The sequence below is a fragment of the Brienomyrus brachyistius genome, chromosome 9 (genome assembly GCF_023856365.1).
Source record: "Brienomyrus brachyistius isolate T26 chromosome 9, BBRACH_0.4, whole genome shotgun sequence".
Lineage (NCBI taxonomy): Eukaryota > Metazoa > Chordata > Actinopteri > Osteoglossiformes > Mormyridae > Brienomyrus > Brienomyrus brachyistius.
The window spans coordinates 26,734,204-26,753,785 of NC_064541.1; the positions used below are offsets into that span (position 1 = coordinate 26,734,204).

Here is a 19,582-nt window from a genome sequence, read left to right on the forward strand (position 1 = left end):
TATTTCTGACATTTTTAATGTTATGAAACGGCATATTTGCCGTTTAATATGCCCACGTTACGGCCTCCTGTCCCTTTAAGAAACTAAACCCGGAAGTGCTTTGCGATGGATTTCGACAGAAAACAGCGTGGTTTGTGGATCCTTTTCGCCGGGCACTTTCTACATGCGTCTGGTTAGGTTCGTCTCCAACATTGCAACGCCTTCACGACTTCAGCGTTTCTTGATGAAGCAACAGACTGGAAGCACAGTCATGTGCAAGGAGCTGAGGACCCGGGTGCTGCGACTGGGGCCGGGAGCGTTTAACGGGCCTTTGGCGGAGCAGGTCTGTCCAGAAGGTGAGCAAGGTGTTGGTCCCCTTCTAATTCAGCAATTCGTACCTGCTCCAGGAATTTGACGGTCGTTCCATTCCATGTGTATTTTTGTATTGTTCATTTAAAACGATTTTTTAAATAATCAATAACTAACCCATTTTGTAATCATTTTAACACATTCGAATTGCTAGGACCTATTTTCTGCCGTTTTGGCGTACTACAGAATTTCTGTCGAGGTCATGTCTTTTGACCAATTAATTAAATGTGCCCTATTGATTAATTACGATTAAGTATGCTTCCAAATGATAAGATAAGCTTCTCTTATACCACTAAGTTGGTATTACTGTAGCTAAGGTTAACCTCCTGGGGCGTATCATGGAATAACGTGGTTCAAGTCCCTCCGCCGTCTCACGGAAACAGCTCGATCTTCTGTTAAAGAGACATGTGTTCCACTCCTATGGCGAGAACTGACCTGCTGTTACTCAGCAATACCCAATGGAGACGTCCTTTCCGTGTCTAGACTACCAGCAGCCAAACTCCTCCAATGTTAAGTACAGTTTACCCAAGCAACCTCTTTTGAGGTAGCCTACACAAATACTGGAAGAGCATGCAATCAACACAGTCAGCCAGAGGGAATCAAACCCCTAACCCTGCCGATGTGAAACACCAGTGTTGCCTTTGTGAGACGTGTGATTTCCTAGTGTGAAATAATATCGCCAGTTTATTTCAGGGTGTTGAAACTCCTTTAATTGTCTAAAATGGACATCGATACTTGTTTAACCCTGACCTGCTAACTCTGGTATTTATAATTGGATTAGTACTGACACATTCAGGACAATCAATAATTCAGCAAAACTGTTTTATCTGTGTGATGTAGTGTTTGGTGAAATGCATGCTTCCCGGGCTGTAATTGTAATGTTTGGTTACCACATAGATACCGAGAGCATCCTGGAGAGCACAGTCCAGGCCTTGAAGGAGGGGCATGTGGTTGCCGTGCCGACGGACACCATATATGGATTGGCCTGCCTGGCGCAGAACTCGGAGGCTGTCGGGAAGGTGTATGACATCAAGGGACGCCATAGTGGGAAGCCACTGGCTATCTGCGTGGGTGAAGTGGAAGACGTATACAAGTAGGTCCAACAGTCTGCCCCACAGCCTGCAGTTGGGGTGGCGGATTAGCATGTACCTCTTTTGCAATATGCAGAGTAATGGAGGCTGGCATAAAATTCTTCAGTAGAATCTGCAAACATAAATCGTATGCTGATTTTTATATAAAATGTGAATTGAAGAACTTTGAAGGCAAATGTGGTGCTTTTATGCTGTTCTAACAAGAATGACAGCTGACCTTCAATTTTAAAATGGCTAAATAAAAAATATAATTTTATTTTTTTGTAGCAGGACCAGGCTTTGCTGCTGGGGATATTCCCGTTAGTGGAGTCAGGTTTTCGAATATTCAGATAATCACTTATTTTTACTGGAGGATTGGAGGACATGTTTACAGTCACTGTTTAACACGAGCAGCTTCATGCCGCACCACTGACGCGTTCCCGTTTGGGGAGCCTGTCGGACCCCCTGTTCAGAACGCACTTGCTCCCGCATTTCAGGTACTGTAAGGTGACTGTGCCTGAGACCCTGCTGAGGGACCTGCTGCCAGGCCCGGTGACGCTGGTCATGGAGAGATCTGACAAGCTGAATCAGGACCTCAACCCCTTCACTTCTGTAAGCCTCTGCCTTACCTTGTAGGGACACTGTTACCCCAGGGCCTGTCTTCAGCGTTAATGCTCTTAAATGACTCAATTTAATCCATAAATCACGTCTTAAAAATAAACCGAATTAAGCTTGGTACAGATTCATTAGCCAACTGGGACTTTGTGCATTGTGAAGGTGGTTGTGGATGCAGCTCTGAGTTGTTGTTTGACCCCCCCTCAGCTGGTTGGCGTGCGCATACCGGACCACCCCTTTATCCGCCGGCTATCCCAGATGTGCGCCGAACCCCTGGCACTCACCAGCGCCAACGTCAGCTACCACACCAGCACGGTCGCTGTGCACGTGAGTCCAAAAGATTTCCTACAGCCCGGAATGTGACTGGGGGTGGGTGGGTGGGGGGAAGTGACCGCAATTCCAAACAGTGGAAGAGCAATTTTATTTAAGGAAATTCATTATTTACATCACTTGCGTGACTCTCACTCGTCATGGAAACACTAATAAAAACATTCTGCCAATTTTAAGAATAGCTATGAAGCGTCTTATAACCCTGGGGCGGCATCTGTGTCACCAGGGTTTTCAGCAGCCCCGCTGTCACCCGGGAATTCGTTTGAATGTTACTAAGGCTTAAGCACTCCAATACAGGCCCGGTTTTGTTCGCACCGCGCCATATCCCATGCTCTGTGGTGACCTCAAGTTCAGTTTCCATTCTTTCTGGGAGCTAATGAGCCACCCAAACACTGGTGTGATTAGAGTCTGAAGGCTGGGCGGCCATGTCCCTCTCCCGAAAGGACAGACCCTTTTAGTGATGTTGCTCTGTCACCTCGCGTAAATCTATACCCCCGATGTATTCAGCCTTATTCCAGGTGGGATTTCGGGGAATTTCGCAGAACTTCCCGAGGAGCGTTTTGTTCACGATCTCATTCTCTCTGCAGGAGTTTCAGGAGCTGTGGTCCAGGCTGGCCCTGGTGGTCGACGGAGGCCCCATTGGGGACCAGACTCCACAGTCACGTCTGGGGTCGACCGTGGTTGACCTGTCCGCTACAGGCAGATACAGCATCATACGACAGGGCTGGTGGGTATTCCTGCAAGCCCCCGATGCACTGCTTTGTCTCTGAGGAGGCCCCGGTCCTCCTCCGCCTGCAGCTGCAGTCTCTCCAAGGGCTGCTAGGCACTCTGCTCGCCTGTCTGCTTTCTGCACTCGTGTCAGTGGAAGAGGCCATGTCTGTGCCCCCAGGCTGCGCGAGGCATCACTGCTTTCGTTCTGGTGCACACTGATGACAGCAACGTTTGACATTAATATGTGGATGTGCCACATTTATATGCAGTCCTAGTACCTAATCCATGGGTAACTAATCTGGTCACCTGGGTAAAAATAATGTAGTAGGGTTTACTGTGTCGTAAAGCCTCATTCTTGCTGCTTGGACTGTGTCATAGTGTAAACTTTAAAATTTGCCTCCCCACCCTCTTTTGCAGTGCCGCCTTCCCCACTGTCACCCTCCTGGAGGAGAGATACGGACTGATCAGGTGGAACAAGGATTGGGACAGGGGTGACTGAACAGACATTTGCTTCCACTGTGATGTGGAACTGGGGGTGTGGCTTTGAAAATGGGTGGGGTTAAGGGGGAGCTGTTACATCAGGGCTGACTCAAAAAGGTGCGTGCGGTCCTGTGTCAGGTGGGGCAAACGGTTTCGACTAATTTCTAGTGGCATCAGTCAGAGACTAGTGGTCACCAATCTCTGAGTTGGGTGATGCTCAAAACTTGAGGTATAAAAATCTTTGTATTGACGATTCCACTGTACCTGATCTATAGCTGTTTTGTATCCTTTCATAATGGTTTTTGCCACACCCCCACCCACTTGCTTTTCCAGCTGACAGGAAATGCAGGGAGTAAGTTGGCAGCTCATTGATCAGGTGTGATGTCAAGTGAGCGTGTCACTGATTGGCTGGTTTCAGCTGACGTTGATATTATGAACGTCCCGTTAAGCAGAATCACCAGGGGAGCTCAGTGGCCTGTTTTAATTATTTTGGGTTGGGCTGATGTAAATCAAACTGTCTTTAATAAATTATTCTTTTTTTTTTGTTTGATGTTTTTGTAATGGATTGTGATTCCCGGGCACCTCTGTCCCACCACATCACCGCACCTCACCGTCTCCTGAGTCTCATGGGATGATGACCGTAGCAGGTTTCGCAGCCAGCGGTGGACCCAGGCACACCGCTGAGGGCAGAGACTCCCTGAACGAGTGGCGGACTGCGGACAAAAGCTTGTATCACTCCTGCTGGGGCCTCCTGCACCTCTGGAAAAGGTGACCCAGCAGAAAAATGATCCTCTCCATCCGGCCGTGGTCAAGCAAAGACGGCGTGTTCAGCATGTTCCCAACACCTTTCCCAAACGCCCCAAAGCTATCCTCTGCATTACTCTCCCATCCTTGAAGATCTGGGTCTTTTTTGTTTTTTGTTTTTTTTTTTTATTACTCAAACCTAAAAAAAAGCCTAAATTTAAATGTGAATGAGTTTGTTGTTGCTTTTTTTCCTGGTCCGTCTGTTCAGCAGCGACTGACAGGGACTGGCTGAATTAGGACGTGCTTCATGTTTCTCTGGCTGTCATTCCCAAACGGCTGGGGTGTAGCTCAGCAAGTCCAGGATCCACGTCCGTGTTTGAAAAGTCAGGGCCAGCAGTGTCATCAGATCACCGCTGGGCCCTTGGGCGGGAACCTTAACCCCAACTGCCCAGGGATGTTGGCTGACCCTGCTTACTGACCCCAGACTTTGCTCACTTGTACTTGACTTTCTGACAAAAGCATCTGCTTGACAATTAACCTGAAGGTGAATGTTAAGGTCTCTGCTTGGAAGGAGGAAAAAAAAAATAGAAGTTCATTGCTCTGAAGAAGACTGACTGGGTGATCTGGCCTTCTGGAAGTGGCTTGTTACCTGCAGGAGCATATAAAGGAACGCTGCACATTTCAGGCCGTGCAGACTGATTCCAGGGATTGTTGTGCAATCAAATGAATCACTTATAGGGTCAGTGGTAGAGATTACGTGGGAGGTTTCTACAGATACTGATCACGGAGGGTCACGGCCGTGTGTGATTCCGGCTCGATGACAGATGTAAGTATCCTCGCTCCAGCTGTTGCTCCCAGAGCAGCATAGCTGATGTAGTTGAAGGGAGGTGAAGTGTCTCCATAAGTATCAGGAGAGAGACTTCATTTGATGCGGGGGGGGCAGGAGTAGCTGAGGGGGGTATGTTGTTCTGCAGTTTCACTCTCTGGGATTGAATGAGAGGCAGGGTGGCAGGATGGAGTATTGTTAGTCACGTGGGTCCCCACCCCCATTGGGGGGGGGGGGGGGGGGCGTGGGTGCTCACCAAGACAGAGCGGTTTCTCTGTGTATAGCTGCTGCTTCAGAAGCTGGAGGGAGGGAACCAGGGAAGGTTCTGGCAGGGCAGAGGGTGCAAGGTGTGGTCCAGAAGATCAGGCTCTAGTCTGAAACCTTCTGACTTATTATGAAAAGGCTGGGTAAGCAGAAGCTGCTGAGTCCCAGACTTGGCATGTTTTACAGATGAAGGATGTCTGAATAATCTGCTGCAAGTAGGAAGTCTTCCTGGAAGTCGCCAACGACCTCCCAGCAAGTCGTGTGAATTGACGTCCGTCAAAAAGGACTTTGAGATCTGAAGTCTGAACATCAGCATGTTTCGAAGGAACACCCAGGCCCAGGTGGGCGGAGGTTATCAGTGACGTGTGCATCAGTCGGGCAACCCTCACATGAGCCACTGCTCCTTCTCTTTGTTGAACTCCTCGGCCCATTTGCGGGTGACCTCTAAGTAAAGGTCGGGTCTGTGGGGCTGGTAGTCCAGGTAGTGGCGAGAGACCGTCTTTTTGGGCACAGCCCGCTCGATCTGTGTGCCCTCGTGCCACTCGTTGAAGGAGGTGATGGTGACGATCTCGGGCCGCACGGAAAGCGCCGCCTGCAGGGCCGTCTCGTAGTAGCGCCCATTGACGCGGTTGCGAGTGTTGTGGTTGTTCCATGGCCGCACGCTGGTGTCGATGTAGCCTGGCCCGGCGCTGGGCACAAACAGCAGGTTGTTGCTGTCACAGAAGGCCTTTGCTGCCTTCCAGTTCTGGTGAGACGAGCCAAAGGAGAAGCCGTTGGAGGCGAAGTAGGTGTACATGCCGTCGAAGCCGCTGGCCAGGATGTCATGCTTATGGCGCTCCTCCACCAAAAGCCCAATGAAGACCCCGTCGTAGGCCCCGCCCCTCAGGCTGTGTGAGCCCGAGGGATTCAGCAAGTTGGCCCAGGACTCTGGCGGCGTCAGGTACGAGTCGTAGATGTAGAACATGGGCAGGATCTTGCCTGTGCTGGTCTTGAATCGGTAGAAGGCCCCATGATTCCCATACCTGGACAGGGTGAAAGGTAAATCGTACCATTCATGTCTTTGACATAATACTTCTACACTGTTTAGCAGATACTTTTTCCAACAGCAATGTACAAATGAAGTTAAGAGCAGGTATAGGGCCCTGGATCAACTTGAGTTACAGGCCTTGCTCAAGGACCCAATGGTGACATTACTCTGCTGACCCTGGGATTTGAACTGGCAACATTCCAGTCATAAGTTCAGAATCCTAATCTGCGGAACCACAGACTTCCCCCATATCTAGAAGATTTAATGCCTCTGAAAATAAAAAGGTTAATTCTCTTGTATACCCAAAAGCACAGATGAGAGTGACTCTGTACCTTTGGCATGATTTGAAATAAGGGCAGACCCAGGATCCCCACTAAGCCATAAATCATTGGTCTCAGTGGCCTTGGGGCCATGAAACATAAAACACATAATTTCTACCTGCAGCATGGACTGCATAGAACTTGTGCTATCCAAGGATCAACAAAGCTCAAAAAAGCAGTAGAGTATGTGTTTCTCGTTCTGCCATGTAGTACCAAAAAAGAATTGCTAAGATGCCACTAGAACATAGGACCACCTGGAGGTCAACACCTACGTCATCTTAGTTAAAAGGGTAGCTCACCCAAAAACTGAAAAATACACGAGTACCCCAGCATTATCTTCTCCGTAGTGGTACAATTGGTGTATGAACTCGGGTGTGACAGTCGAGCACCGGGTTTCACTCAGACCAAGGACCTACTGCCTCCTACCTGCCTCTATTGATATTGCAGCCCCTCACACCTGATCAGTTTGGGGCTGGTAGGTTAACTGAACGTTACCCGCAGTCTCGGTAGCAAAGCACCTACTTGTCGATGATGTACTTGACATTCTCGTGGACGGTGTGGTCCGTCCGTCCTTTGTAAGGCTGGATGTGGAAGGCCACCTGTGGAGACAACCAGGAACGACTGTTGGTCAACCTCTGTTATGAGCTGCTGTCATACTCATCCGCCCATGCAGGATGGAGTCAGGGCGAGCCTGGAGCCTGTCCCAAGCAGTAGAGGAACATTCCGGAAGGGTGCCATTCTACCCTGGGCACCAACACATTTCAGGTAAACACATCATCAGTCTGTGGGAGGAAATCACAGAACAGGGTCATTTGGAATCAAGCAGGTCAAACCACTCAAAATGAGGGAATACAAGGTGCCAGAGGTCTTTCATGTTGAGTACGAGAAAAAAAAAATTAATCATCCAAAACGAACAGTAGATGGGATGTTAACATCTTCGCACTTCCCTTCCTGTTGAGACACCAATCACACTTTCGCTCTTTATCTGTCATGTACAATTTTATCTCGCTCCTCTTTCCAGCCAGGTGACAGATATCCATCAGGCTGCAAATCGCTGGCAAACCCACTACGCGACTCGTACAGGCAAACCCGGGCTACGAATAAGATCCGTTCTCTAAGTCTGTATTTAAGTCAAACATGTAGGGAAGTCGGAGCACTAATAACTCCATAGTAATGAAAGTAACTGCATATGGTATTGTACTGTACTTCAAGCTGACAAATCGCCAAAGCCGTGCAATATTCTCACGCGTCAGAAAGTAGTGCCTGCATTCGTTATTACGAATCGTTGTATCTGGAGGTCTTTTGCCCAATATCTATCAGTCTTCAGTCTATCTATCAGAATCATCGAAAATAAAAGCACTGACAGCAGGGAACATTGCAGTTAAGAGAATCACACTAGGGTCTGGGACTGAGATTAAGGATGCCCCCAAAGTACCCCTGTGCTTGCGGTCAGAACCAGGAAAGCTGTAATGTATAAACCGGGTCTTCTCATCTAATTTATAGCACATCACGGTCCACAGCGGCCTGGGAGCCGGGACTCATTAGCCGCTCATTATGCAGCCATTGCAGGTACTTAGGTCTAATTGAATCTACAGTTTCCCCATCTACCTACCCCACCCCCACCCGTCTCATGCTTTTCCACCCTCCCAAACAACTAGGAGGGGGCAGGAAGCTGCATTATACAAACCCTTTAGACATACCCTCCCCGCCCCAGGCGTGATTTAACGCGGCAGCAGATTTAACCAGGCTCTGGTGATGCGTTACTGGGGCACGGATACAAACGCAGCCTCTTTTATGCTAAATGTCTTGTTGTACCGTTAGTCTGCTGCTGATGGTATCGTTGGTGTCGCCATGACTGCACTGGAGCGGTCCTCTGTCAGGCATCTGGCCCATGCAGCTGTGTAGCTGATTGGCTGACCTGCCGTTTGGCTTAAATTGTAAGCAGCCCCCCCCCATACCGCGGCTTCCGAGGTCTGCCTGATCACCAGGAGGTCACCAGGCTGGCTTGGGCCACTTCCCGTTCTCTCTGCCGGAGAGAGACACAGACCGGCAGTTTCGTCGAATGCGTCCATCTGCATTAGCGAGTGAAATCCCTTTGGCAAAATGTGTTCAGTTTAAGCACTAAAACGCTCTCAATTCCCGGGAACATTTGAATGGCGGCAGTATCCCAAAGACGGGACACAGGACTGCGGCAAACCCGACAGCTGACTGACCGCGGCTGTGAATTATACATGAGGGATGGCGGTGAGATGGCAGTCCCGGGAGAATAGCGGCGGGGGCACGAAGAGGAGGGGTGCAGCTATAAACCACAGCGGGAAAGAGCTTCTTGACGAGATAAAGGGTCCGAGCCTGGGGGCTGAGGGCCAGCGTTGAGGCCCAGGAACGCTCCTGCCACCGCTTTCCTTTGTTACTCACAGATGTTTGCCAGTGGTTAGCGATTAGCGAGCCTCACTAGGGGTCAAGACAATGCTGCTTGAGAGTCTCGGACTGGGCGATTCCACCATCCATTTGAAAAAAGTGCCTTAATGACGCCCCCCCCCATGAAAGGCCCACGGTCTCATAGTAGCCCCCAGGGTGTGTTTCTACCCAAGCAGGCACAAAGGTTCCTTGGCTTGGCACCCAGCACAATATCAGTGTTGATGTTCTGGCAGCTGCCCTGGTTTGGGATCCACGGGCCCGATCTGCGTGGTTTCAGGGCGCTGCTCCATTGCACGGGGAAACAGAAGGGTCGTGCCGGGATGGGAAAAAGAGGGAGCGTGGCAGGGAGGGGGGTGGTGTATAAAGGGTTGCTGAGGCAACGGCGAGCTCGGCAGCAGACGAGGTTCCCGGGTGTCACGGCAACGGCGGGAGATAAGAGCGCTAATGGATCGAGACTGCAGAGGCTGGGGGTGTGATGGACAGTGGGGCTGTTTTAATGTGTCCGGAATAAAGAAGCCTGAGATGGGAGCCCAACTCATGGGCAGACGGAGTCCGGCACACGGCAGGAGGGCGCCCTGCCGGTCTCGGGTCCGCATGTCCGCAGAGCACGTTGAGAGGAGATCCCTGTTCACATTCTCCTCGCGGTTCTCTGGAAGCTTTCTGTCTGTCAGATTCTCATGCCACTTACAGAGAGCCTTGCCACCAGGAGAAGCAGTCGGAAGATGGAGAGATTATCTGGAGCCTGGAGCCTAACCCAGGTAGCACAGGAATAGGTTCCAGGTGGGAATTCATCACAAACATACACTCTGGCTCTGTCCGCAATGTAGAGACACTGATTCACCTAATGGGAGCGCCTTTGGACTGTGAGATGCAGCTAAAGTATCTGGGGGAAAACTGCAAATTCACATAACGGGGGGACCGATTCGAACCCAGGGAATCCCGGAGGTGTGAAGTCACAGTGCTACTGAGCCACCAAGCTACGAGCTCGTAGTTAGAAAACTGAATAGACATGACAAGAGATGCGGAGAACAGCAAGCCTGTGTGAGTGTGAAAAGTCCTCAGTGAGAGGCAGCGAAGTCTCACCTACCGGTCAGGTGAAAGGCAATCATCGCCTGAGACGCATCCTCTCTGCAGGCAGGGGCACGCGGCTGCATTTCCTGCGGTAATCAGGGGCGTCAGGCAGAACCGCAGGTGAGCCACGCATTTACATCCTGCTCCGCAGTGCGCGTTTGTTCATCCGACTCAGCCCAGCATGATCTGAGACCTGCAGCTCCTTGTTTACAGGAGCCAGCCGTAGGGCACTGCGTTGGCATGCCGAGGTCACGCGATGGAGAGAAGGAGTTCCCGCATTGCCGTGGTTATGAGCAGCATGCCATGTGGCCTGGTCAGGTAGCACGCAATACCTCATTTACCTCATGCTTTTATCCAGTAGAGGGAAGGTCTGCAATTTATTCATTCTCCTTAGGATTTGAACCCACAACTTTTGCATTGTTAGCACTATGCTCTGGATTGCATCCCAGTAGTTGTTGGGCTACAGAGGCTACAAGAACAGCCAAGCTTCTGCGGCCACCACTCAGGCCCCGTGGAGCCCCCTCAGAGTTGTAGATAACCCCCCCCCCCCCCCCAAGAGGTCATGCTATTGGACAGAGGTGGAAAGTTCAGGTCCAGGAAGTACAAATCCAGTTCAAGGTTTTGTTTCAACCAAGCCAGTTGAATACTCTGTGACCGTGACTCTTTATACTCAACTGGTTGGTTGAAAGAAGACCTTGGACTGGATTTGTACTTTCTGGACCTGAACTTTCCCCCTCTGCTGATGGAGTTCTCGCAGAGGCTGAATGCAGGAAGACTAGTAGTATGTGACCATCATGGGTCAGAACACATGCGTGGGACTAAATATGAAAGGTAGTGATGTTTGCATTAATGCTGGGCTGATGATTACACCCCTGCAGTGTGTGATAAGAGCCTGACGACTCCCATTTAAGTGGCTCAAGGACTTAATTCCTGCAGGATGAACAAGTCGCATTGACAGCAGCTCCAGCTCTCGCTCAGACACAGCTAATAAAAGGCCCTCCCCCCGCAACAGCAGTGCCGTCTCCTTACATCAGTGAGTGGAGCAGAAAATGAGACAGCAGGGACAGTGTAATGAAGTACTGGTGTATCCCTTAGGAAGAAATTGATAGTTATTGATAGTAATATTTAGTTACCTAATTAGATTTAACTGGGTTGGTATGAAGTGGAAGCTGTGTTTCTGCTGAATAGCTCCGAAGCTCCTCTTTAGCTGCAGGGTTCCTAAAGTTCTAACAGTCCATTTTAGTCTAAACCCAATCCCCACGCCTGCCACCTGTTCCATATTATGGGATGTCCACCTCATCAGTTTGCTTGAGTCAGCAGTGGGATTCAGCAGGAATATATGGCTTTTGATGGACCAGGTGTTTTTCTGATTAATACCCAGGTGCCCTTATGATTTATAATGTCGCTGCGGAGCCTGTGATGAAGAGAGACCAGCATGAAGATGAAGATGTTTTCCTGGGCGCTCTGTGATGGCGACAGCAACTTGGCTCAATGTGTGGGGGGGGGGGCTGCTTTTGCATTTTCAATTTAAAGCTGTAATTGGCTCTAGCTTTCTCTCCCGCTCCATTTTTTCCAAGCAGCCGGCGGTCAATGAGCGTAACGCGGGGTGTCCTCCTTTCTGCAGCGATGGCCGTGAGGATGCAGAAGAAATATCGGGAATGACACGAGTGCTCTTTCTTCTGCTGGGACACGGTATATAGTAGGAGGGACTAGGTCGGGGGAGGGGGCTGCTTTTAACAAGCGGTGAGAAACGGGGCTATCCGCAGCCTCCAGCCTCCCTCCAAAGCCCCAATGGGACAGGGCCGCTGCACGCTTGCATCCTGCACCGCCGTTTAATTAAGGAGATAGGCTTGAGGGTGAGAGGTTGCTGGTGTCCGCTCCCTCACAGGATGCCACTTAACCCAAATTTCTCAAGTAAGAAATGCCGGTTGCTTAAATAAGTAATGTGTAATGTGAGTGAGGCCTTTCCCTCTGGGTCTGTGCTCCCCCTCATTCGCACGGCAGGTGCCTGAATGATCAGCAGAGAAAAGGTGCTCATTTCTGAAGCATGTGTGGGATCCAGCAGGAGGGGGGTCCCCCGCCAAGGAAGCCCCCCAGGCGCCCAGCACACTGCTCGATCCTATCAGACATCTGCCCTAGTGGCAAGTCCTCGTTACCTCATCCTGGTTCCTCATCCCCCCCCGTTGTCATCATTCCACGGACTCAAGTCCCAGGACGGGTGCTTCCTGTCATACCCTTAAGGAAGCTACTTTGCCCTGCACAGCTTCAGTGGAGCATCCAACTGTATAAGTGGATAAAATGCTGAAAACATCCCCGTTATATAAGCCCCCTTGTTACCCGTTTCCTTAGCAACTAAATGTGTATAAGAATGATATGCGGCGGTGAGGCAAGCCATACCATACTGTGTTATTGGCATAAACAAGGTCAGCGGGGTGAATACATTTAGATGTTGCCGAATTCAGGTGTGCAAGACAAACAGCTGCCTATGGACATGGTGACGCCCCCCCCCCCCTCCCCCACCTGCCCAACCCTCCCTCACCATGACCCCGCCTCCTTCTGAACGAGCTCGCCTGGAGTTACCTGTCCCATGTTACGCGAGAGGGTGACATATCGAGGCCAGCGCGGTGACATCAGTCCCCGCATCATCGATCGCCTGAATCCTCCTCTCGAATCTTTACCCCTCCCCCGGCCCCAGAAAATGCCTGGAACTTGGTGATGGAGAGACCCTCTTTGCAGTCACCTTAAGAGCCACTGAGGGGACCAGTCCGAAATCATGTAAGGAAAGTCTTCTCCTTTTGTCCTGATACATAAAGCATTAACTGGAAGAACAAAAGAAGATACCCTCGATGGCAACAAGGTCCCCTCAAACGGAGAACTCTCACCTAAGACCAAAAACCATAATGACCGTAACTTCTTCCGTGTCGCCCTTAAACGTAAGTACCTGCCAGAGTTTGGCTGATATTAGGAGTGTGTGGCCGAGCAGAGTGAGACAGCGAGGTTTATCAGCCCTGTCGATCTACAATCCCCCCCCCCCCCCGTCCTACTCGCATGAGAGAGTGCATTTCCAACTCAGATCGATGTCTCTTGGTGGTCTGCTGCTGGCAGTGCCCGTCTCGTTAAAAAGAAATAAATATATGCTGCCGAGGTGGCCAGGTCAGTGCGTTACTCTAACACACCAGGATGCTCAGGGTCAGTGCGTTACTCTAACACACCAGGATGCTCAGGGTCAGTGCGTTACTCTAACACACCAGGATGCCCAGGGTCAGTGCGTTACTCTAACACACCATGATGCCCAGGGTCAGTGCGTTAATCTAACACACCATGATGCCCAGGGTCAGTGCGTTATTTTAATACACCAGGATGCCCAGGGTCAGTGTGTTACTCTAACACACCTTGATGCCCAGGGTCCGCATGTTACTCTAACACGCCTTAATGCCCAGGGTCAGTGCGTTACTCTAACACACCATGATGCCCAGGGTCAGTGCGTTAATCTAACACACCATGATGCCCAGGGTCAGTGCGTTATTTTAATACACCAGGATGCCCAGGGTCAGTGTGTTACTCTAACACACCTTGATGCCCAGGGTCCGCATGTTACTCTAACACGCCTTAATGCCCAGGGTCCGCATGTTACTCTAACACGCCTTAATGCCCAGGGTCCGCATGTTACTCTAACACGCCTTAATGCCCAGGGTCCGCATGTTACTCTAACACGCCTTAATGCCCAGGGTCCGCATGTTACTCTAACACGCCTTAATGCCCAGGGTCCGCATGTTACTCTAACATGCCTTGATGCCCAGGGTCTGCATGTTACTCTAACACACCTTGATGCCCAGGGTCCGCAGGTTACTCTAACACGCCGTAATGCCCAGGGTCCGCATGTTACTCTAACACGCCTTGATGCCCAGGGTCCGCAGGTTACTCTAACACGCCTTAATGCCCAGGGTCCGCATGTTACTCTAACACGCCTTGATGCCCAGGGTCCGCATGTTACTCTAACACGCCTTAATGCCCAGGGTCCGCATGTTACTCTAACACGCCTTAATGCCCAGGATCCGCATGTTACTCTAACATGCCTTGATGCCCAGGGTCTGCATGTTACTCTAACACACCTTGATGCCCAGGGTCCGCAGGTTACTCTAACACGCCGTAATGCCCAGGGTCCGCATGTTACTCTAACACGCCTTGATGCCCAGGGTCCGCAGGTTACTCTAACACGCCTTAATGCCCAGGGTCCGCATGTTACTCTAACACGCCTTGATGCCCAGGGTCCGCATGTTACTCTAACACGCCTTAATGCCCAGGGTCCGCATGTTACTCTAACACGCCTTAATGCCCAGGATCCGCATGTTACTCTAACACGCCTTGATGCCCAGGGTCCGCATGTTACTCTAACACGTTTGATGCCCAGGGTCCGCATGTTACTCTAACACGCCTTGATGCCCAGGGTCCGCATGTTACTCTAACACGCCTTGATGCCCAGGGTCCGCATGTTACTCTAACACGCCTTAATGCCCAGGGTCCGCATGTTACTCTAACATGCCTTAATGTTAATGTCGGGCCAGAATGTGCCAGAAAACAGGACATAGACAGTCACAGGAAATAGGTCATCAGGCCACATTGGTCCTAAAAAAAGACAGTGAGTTACTGACTTCCTTTACACAGACAGATAAATATATGCATTTTCCTGAGCTGAAACATCTTCCACAGGTTGCCTCCCCTGTCTGCATACGACACCCTGCAGTCCTGGCCCTGCGTCAGATGGCAGGTTGATGCTAATTAACAGGCCTGCCACTGATACTCAGCTCAGCTGAAATCAAGTTTGGTATGTTTCTTTTATAAAACTAAAAATTGTTTTACAAAATTCTGATCCGAGTTGCATGTTAACAATGCTCCTGAGCTGTAGATGGTCTGATTCTGAACTGCAAATGAATGGCCTGATTCTGCATCTCATAGTAACTGATTCTGAACTGCAGGTTAATTATCTGATCCTGAGATGCAGGCTAATGGTCTGAACCGGAGCTACAGACTAATGGTCTGATCCTGAGCTACAGGCTAATTGTCTGAACCTGAGCTGCAGGCTAACAGTCAGATCCTGAGCTGCAGTCCCGTGGACTGAGCCTGAGCTACAGGCTCATGTTCTGATCCTGAGCTGCAGGCTAACGGTCTGATCCTGAGCTACAGGTTGACAATCTGATCCTGAGTTACAGGCCAACGGTCTCATCCTAAGCTGCAGGCCAACGGTCTCATCCTAAGCTGCAGGCTAATGGTCTGATCCTGAGCTGCAGGCTAACGGTCTGATCCTGAGCTGCAGTCCCGTGGACTGAGCCTGAGCTACAGGCTCATGTTCTGATCCTGAGCTGCAGGCTAACGGTCTGATCCTGAGCTACAGGCCAACAGTCTCATCCTAAGCTGCAGGCCAACGGTCTCATCCTAAGCTGCAGGCCAACGGTCTCATCCTAAGCTGCAGGCTAATGGTCTGATCCTGAGCTGAAGGCTAACGGTCTGATCCTGAGCTGCAGTCCCGTGGACTGAGCCTGAGCTACAGGCTCATGTTCTGATCCTGAGCTGCAGGCTAACGGTCTAATCCTGAGCTACAGGTTGACAATCTGATCCTGAATTACAGGCCAACAGTCTCATCCTAAGCTGCAGGCCAACGGTCTCATCCTAAGCTGCAGGCTAACGGTCTGATCCTGAGCTGCAGGCTAACGGTCTGATCCTGAGCTTCAGACTAACGGTCTGATCCTGAGCTTCAGACTAACGGTCTGATCCTGAGCTTCAGACTAACGGTCTGATCCTGAGCTTCAGACTAACGGTCTGATCCTGAGCTGCAGGCTATCGGTCTGATCCTGAGCTGCAGGCTATCGGTCTGATATTGAGCTGCAGGTTAACATTTTGAATCCCACCTATTTCTGTCCCCCACTCCACAACTCACCCCCCTCTTAATCTTACCTTAATGCTGTGTCTGTGAGCCGCGTCCATAATAGCAGGTACCAGGTCCTCCATCGGCTCCCCGTTGTCGTCTGCTAGCCCTGGCGGGTACCAGGACAGCACCAGAACCCCTGTAAGGCGGCAGGAAACCACCAAGTCAGAACGGCTCGGCCTCACCCTCCTAGAGGAACGGCTGCTGCAGTGTCCGCAGAATGTGTGATGGCAACCCGGGCTAGAGAAGCGTATCGTTTAACCTATTGATTCGCCATTGACTTAGTACCGTCTCCACAATCCTTGCAGGCTAATATACAGAGGTTTCCTGTCACTGCCACAGAGGCACCTTTCAACACAGCAGGTACAGACAACAGCTCATAAATCTGCAGGGTTAATGTGGCCTGTAAGCAGAACGCTACAGCAAGATGGACACGGGCACACAAGTGTTGACGGACACCCACTTGGTCACACCACATCCACATCCCCCCCCCCCCAAATCCCTCACATTACGGAAGCTTACAGATTTTTTTTTTTTCTTTTTGTGGCTGCCGGTGCCAGTTGCTCAGATTAACTGGGCTTCTTCCTCACCCTGTGCTCCCAGGGGCGTCTTCCTGGTCTCCATCTGTCACCTAGTGCGGAAAACTGGCCGCACCCTTGCTTCCGGGGCTAGGCCTTGGCGACGGAGCCAATGGCTGCAAGCGCACAGGCCGAGGGCTCTGGGTCCTGGAAACATCACTTGCCCTCTTTGTCCTGAGATACACCCCTGAGTTGCCCCCATGCCTGTGCTAATGGTGTTATCTCTGGGGCAGACCTCCAGAGAAGCATAGGAAGCCCTCTGAGTAAGAAGCAGGAAAACGGTGTTCCACTCAGGATTTAATTTTGTAGCTGTTATATACTTGGGTGGGGGGGGGAGAAGGATGGGGGGGTGGTTGCCACAGAATAAGATTGTGGTCATCAGTGCTACTTCGGCTACAGTCCCGCCAGTCCAGAACACGTGTCCTCGTGCGAGAGCCCCAGACCCATCAAACAGCTCTCCTTGTACACAAAGGCAAACAGGAAAGCAGTTACCCTGGTTACCTTGCACCCGAGCTTAACACCATAATTGTCACCTTCACCATTTCTTTAAAACATCGACTAATGTGAATGCAAAATCCTCTCGTTTTAGAAAACAAATAACTGGTAACTGGATTCACTTCAAAAAGAAAATAAGTTTTCTGATACAAATTAAGCTGATGGCGATTCCACACTGCTTCAACATCCGGCTTTTGACTGGTCATCGGACATCAGGAGCTGTCCTCTCTCTGGGTCCTGAATCACAGCGTGAAGGATCTGAACGCTTAGCTCCGTCTATATAGCGAACTATAAAATAATTATAGCGTCACTCAAGAGAGCATCATTAAGCGACTAAGCGATCAAAGTTACATTATAATTTGGTCTGAATCGGCCCGTTTGTAGGTGGACCTACTTTATTTTCTAGTCCCCGTGATTTATAACTGCGCTTTTTGGGTGTTTATCAAATCAGCGCGAAACGCCAATGCACCTTCATACTGTACCTGCTGCCGCAGCTCCCAGCTGCTTCATGTGCGACTCCAGTACGGCCGGGTCCCTAGAGCTGTAAGGTCCCAGTTCTGGGTAGAAACTGGAGCCGATGTCCTCCGGAGGCGTGTGACGTCCTTTCGGATAACTGGCCGCAATCTTAGGGTCCCAGTGTGGCACAAGAACGTGGTCCCAGTGGATGTATTTCCCATCGATCTGAGGGTTTCCATACCACACGTAGTAAAATATGTGAACGTCGTAGAATATGCTCCTCTCCTCGTCGGCATTGCGGAGGACGACTTTAGTATTGCTTGCAGACTGACCCGGCGAGACTACCACGTCCTTGGACGCCGAGCGCCGCTCCATCCTATCGCCGACCATCGGCATGAGATCCAGCCCCGGGGCCAAGTCAGAGAAGCCGTCGCTGGGCTTCAGCGTTCTCAGACCCATCATAGTGCCGAAAATAAACAGCGTAAACAGAAAAAGAGCCACGCAGGCTTTCTTACGGAACCTGGCCATTACTGAATTGCACTACTATAAGAAAAAGTACAGCCGAGTTGTTCATCCGCCTGAGCGTACAAGCGAAACTCTTTCTCTGCCGACCTGCTGATCCGAAGAGAGAGGCTGCTGTTAGGTAGGCGATTCCGCACCACACTTCACGGATACGAGTTATTCTCCCACCTCCACCAAAATACATCCATCTGAAGCTCCATAACATACACGATCGGTACCTATAAACATTATTTCTGCGCCATTTTATATAACGGAATTTTCTTTTTGCGAAACTTATTTCAAACAAAATTGTTACATGTTTGCGGGAAGTAACGCATACTTCTTTCCCAACTGCAATAATGTTATACTGTATAAACCCGCTAATTAGCAAGACACAACCCACAATACGTATGAGTGAAGGTAAGAAGTTTTATTTAATTAAAGCACTATTTATAAGGAATATGGCAATCAAGACCCTATGAAGATTCAACCAAGACCTGATAACCATACGGATGTTCTCACTTAAAATAATGAACAAGTTGCGCTGAATAATATTATTTTTACTTCATTTACTGTAACCTGCAAAGGTATTAGATCGTATGTATTTTTGTCGGAACCAGCCACCAGTAGAGAAGGAACGTATATTCCCAGTCTCCCGCAAACTTGCTTCAGTTAATCGATGCGCAACGGACGAATCACTTTACCGACCGAACACCGATTCCGCTTCGCCTGGTCTGAAACTGCCTCTGCAAACGTGTCTTTGTCAGCTAAAGCTGGATTTCCGTTTGACGATTCCCCAGTTTAAAAAGCGGTTCCAGCATCGGCAGCGGCGCCCACCATTTACAATCGTGGGCGAAAAACAGATTCAATCGCTTAGAGGAAAAATTGCCCCTGCAAATCCTCCCGAGTCGTTCTTTCTGGCAGTCAATCCCATCACTCCGTACAGCGGGCGGATGGGGGCTCCCATTTGTTGAATTGTCAAAAGCGGAGAAGCACCAGCAGATCGCCCCCTTGCCAAGCAGCCTGCTCCCTCCCCGCTCCTGCGCTGCCTTGTGGACGGAGAGCCGCGACGGAGAGCGAAGGCTTCATCCGGGCTTTCCACCCAGCACCCCCGCCCCCAGTCTACGTGCGCTCTCCGAAATCGTCGTGTTTATATACATAATTATGCTTGCAATCCGCCCAGCATCCCAAATGCTTGTTTTTATTGTACCCTTCCTCCTACTTTTCGGAGGCGGAGCTCATTCCACCTTGCAGGCTGATTGTATGGGGATAGTGAGAGAGGTGGGGTGAGGACTCGGTCCTAAACGCTCTTTTAGCCCCGATAAAGCGCCTATAGCGATTCTCTGCGAACGGGGTTTCCAGTGTAATATCCATCAATTAGACGTGTAGATATTTATGTTAAATG

At 50.3% G+C, this 19,582-nt stretch overlaps 2 protein-coding genes across 2 annotated transcripts; one reads left to right on the plus strand and one right to left on the minus strand.

The window, feature by feature from the left end:
- The first annotated feature begins 37 nt into the window (after window positions 1-37).
- On the plus strand, window positions 38-4,104 carry yrdc (yrdC N(6)-threonylcarbamoyltransferase domain containing). Its single transcript, XM_049024180.1, has 6 exons — window positions 38-335; window positions 1,246-1,441; window positions 1,916-2,030; window positions 2,241-2,360; window positions 2,951-3,090; window positions 3,492-4,104. Exons 1-6 carry the CDS (start codon window positions 164-166, stop codon window positions 3,571-3,573), a joined length of 825 nt encoding a protein of 274 aa, XP_048880137.1. The 5' UTR covers window positions 38-163; the 3' UTR covers window positions 3,574-4,104.
- maneal (mannosidase endo-alpha like) lies at window positions 2,436-19,338 on the minus strand. Its single transcript, XM_049024179.1, has 4 exons — window positions 17,703-19,338; window positions 16,177-16,286; window positions 7,258-7,334; window positions 2,436-6,410 (listed from the first exon to the last, which is right to left on the minus strand). Exons 1-4 carry the CDS (start codon window positions 18,202-18,204, stop codon window positions 5,774-5,776), a joined length of 1,326 nt encoding a protein of 441 aa, XP_048880136.1. The 5' UTR covers window positions 18,205-19,338; the 3' UTR covers window positions 2,436-5,773.
- Window positions 19,339-19,582: the final 244 nt, after the last annotated feature.

What these genes read in the sequence shown, in the direction of transcription:
- maneal (XM_049024179.1), bottom strand. Translation starts at nt 18,204, where the DNA reads ATGGCCAGGTTCCGTAAGAAAGCCTGCGTGGCTCTTTTTCTGTTTACG. An exon ending in GCTGGGAGCTGCGGCAGCAG is followed by an intron (nt 16,287 to 17,702) that starts GTACAGTATGAA and finishes GCCGCCTTACAG; the next exon opens with GGGTTCTGGTGCTGTCCTGG. An exon ending in GTCAAGTACATCATCGACAA is followed by an intron (nt 6,411 to 7,257) that starts GTAGGTGCTTTG and finishes CACCCTGTCCAG; the next exon opens with GTATGGGAATCATGGGGCCT.
- yrdc (XM_049024180.1), top strand. Translation starts at nt 164, where the DNA reads ATGCGTCTGGTTAGGTTCGTCTCCAACATTGCAACGCCTTCACGACTT. An exon ending in GGAGCAGGTCTGTCCAGAAG is followed by an intron (nt 336 to 1,245) that starts GTGAGCAAGGTG and finishes GTTACCACATAG; the next exon opens with ATACCGAGAGCATCCTGGAG. An exon ending in AGCATCATACGACAGGGCTG is followed by an intron (nt 3,091 to 3,491) that starts GTGGGTATTCCT and finishes CCTCTTTTGCAG; the next exon opens with TGCCGCCTTCCCCACTGTCA.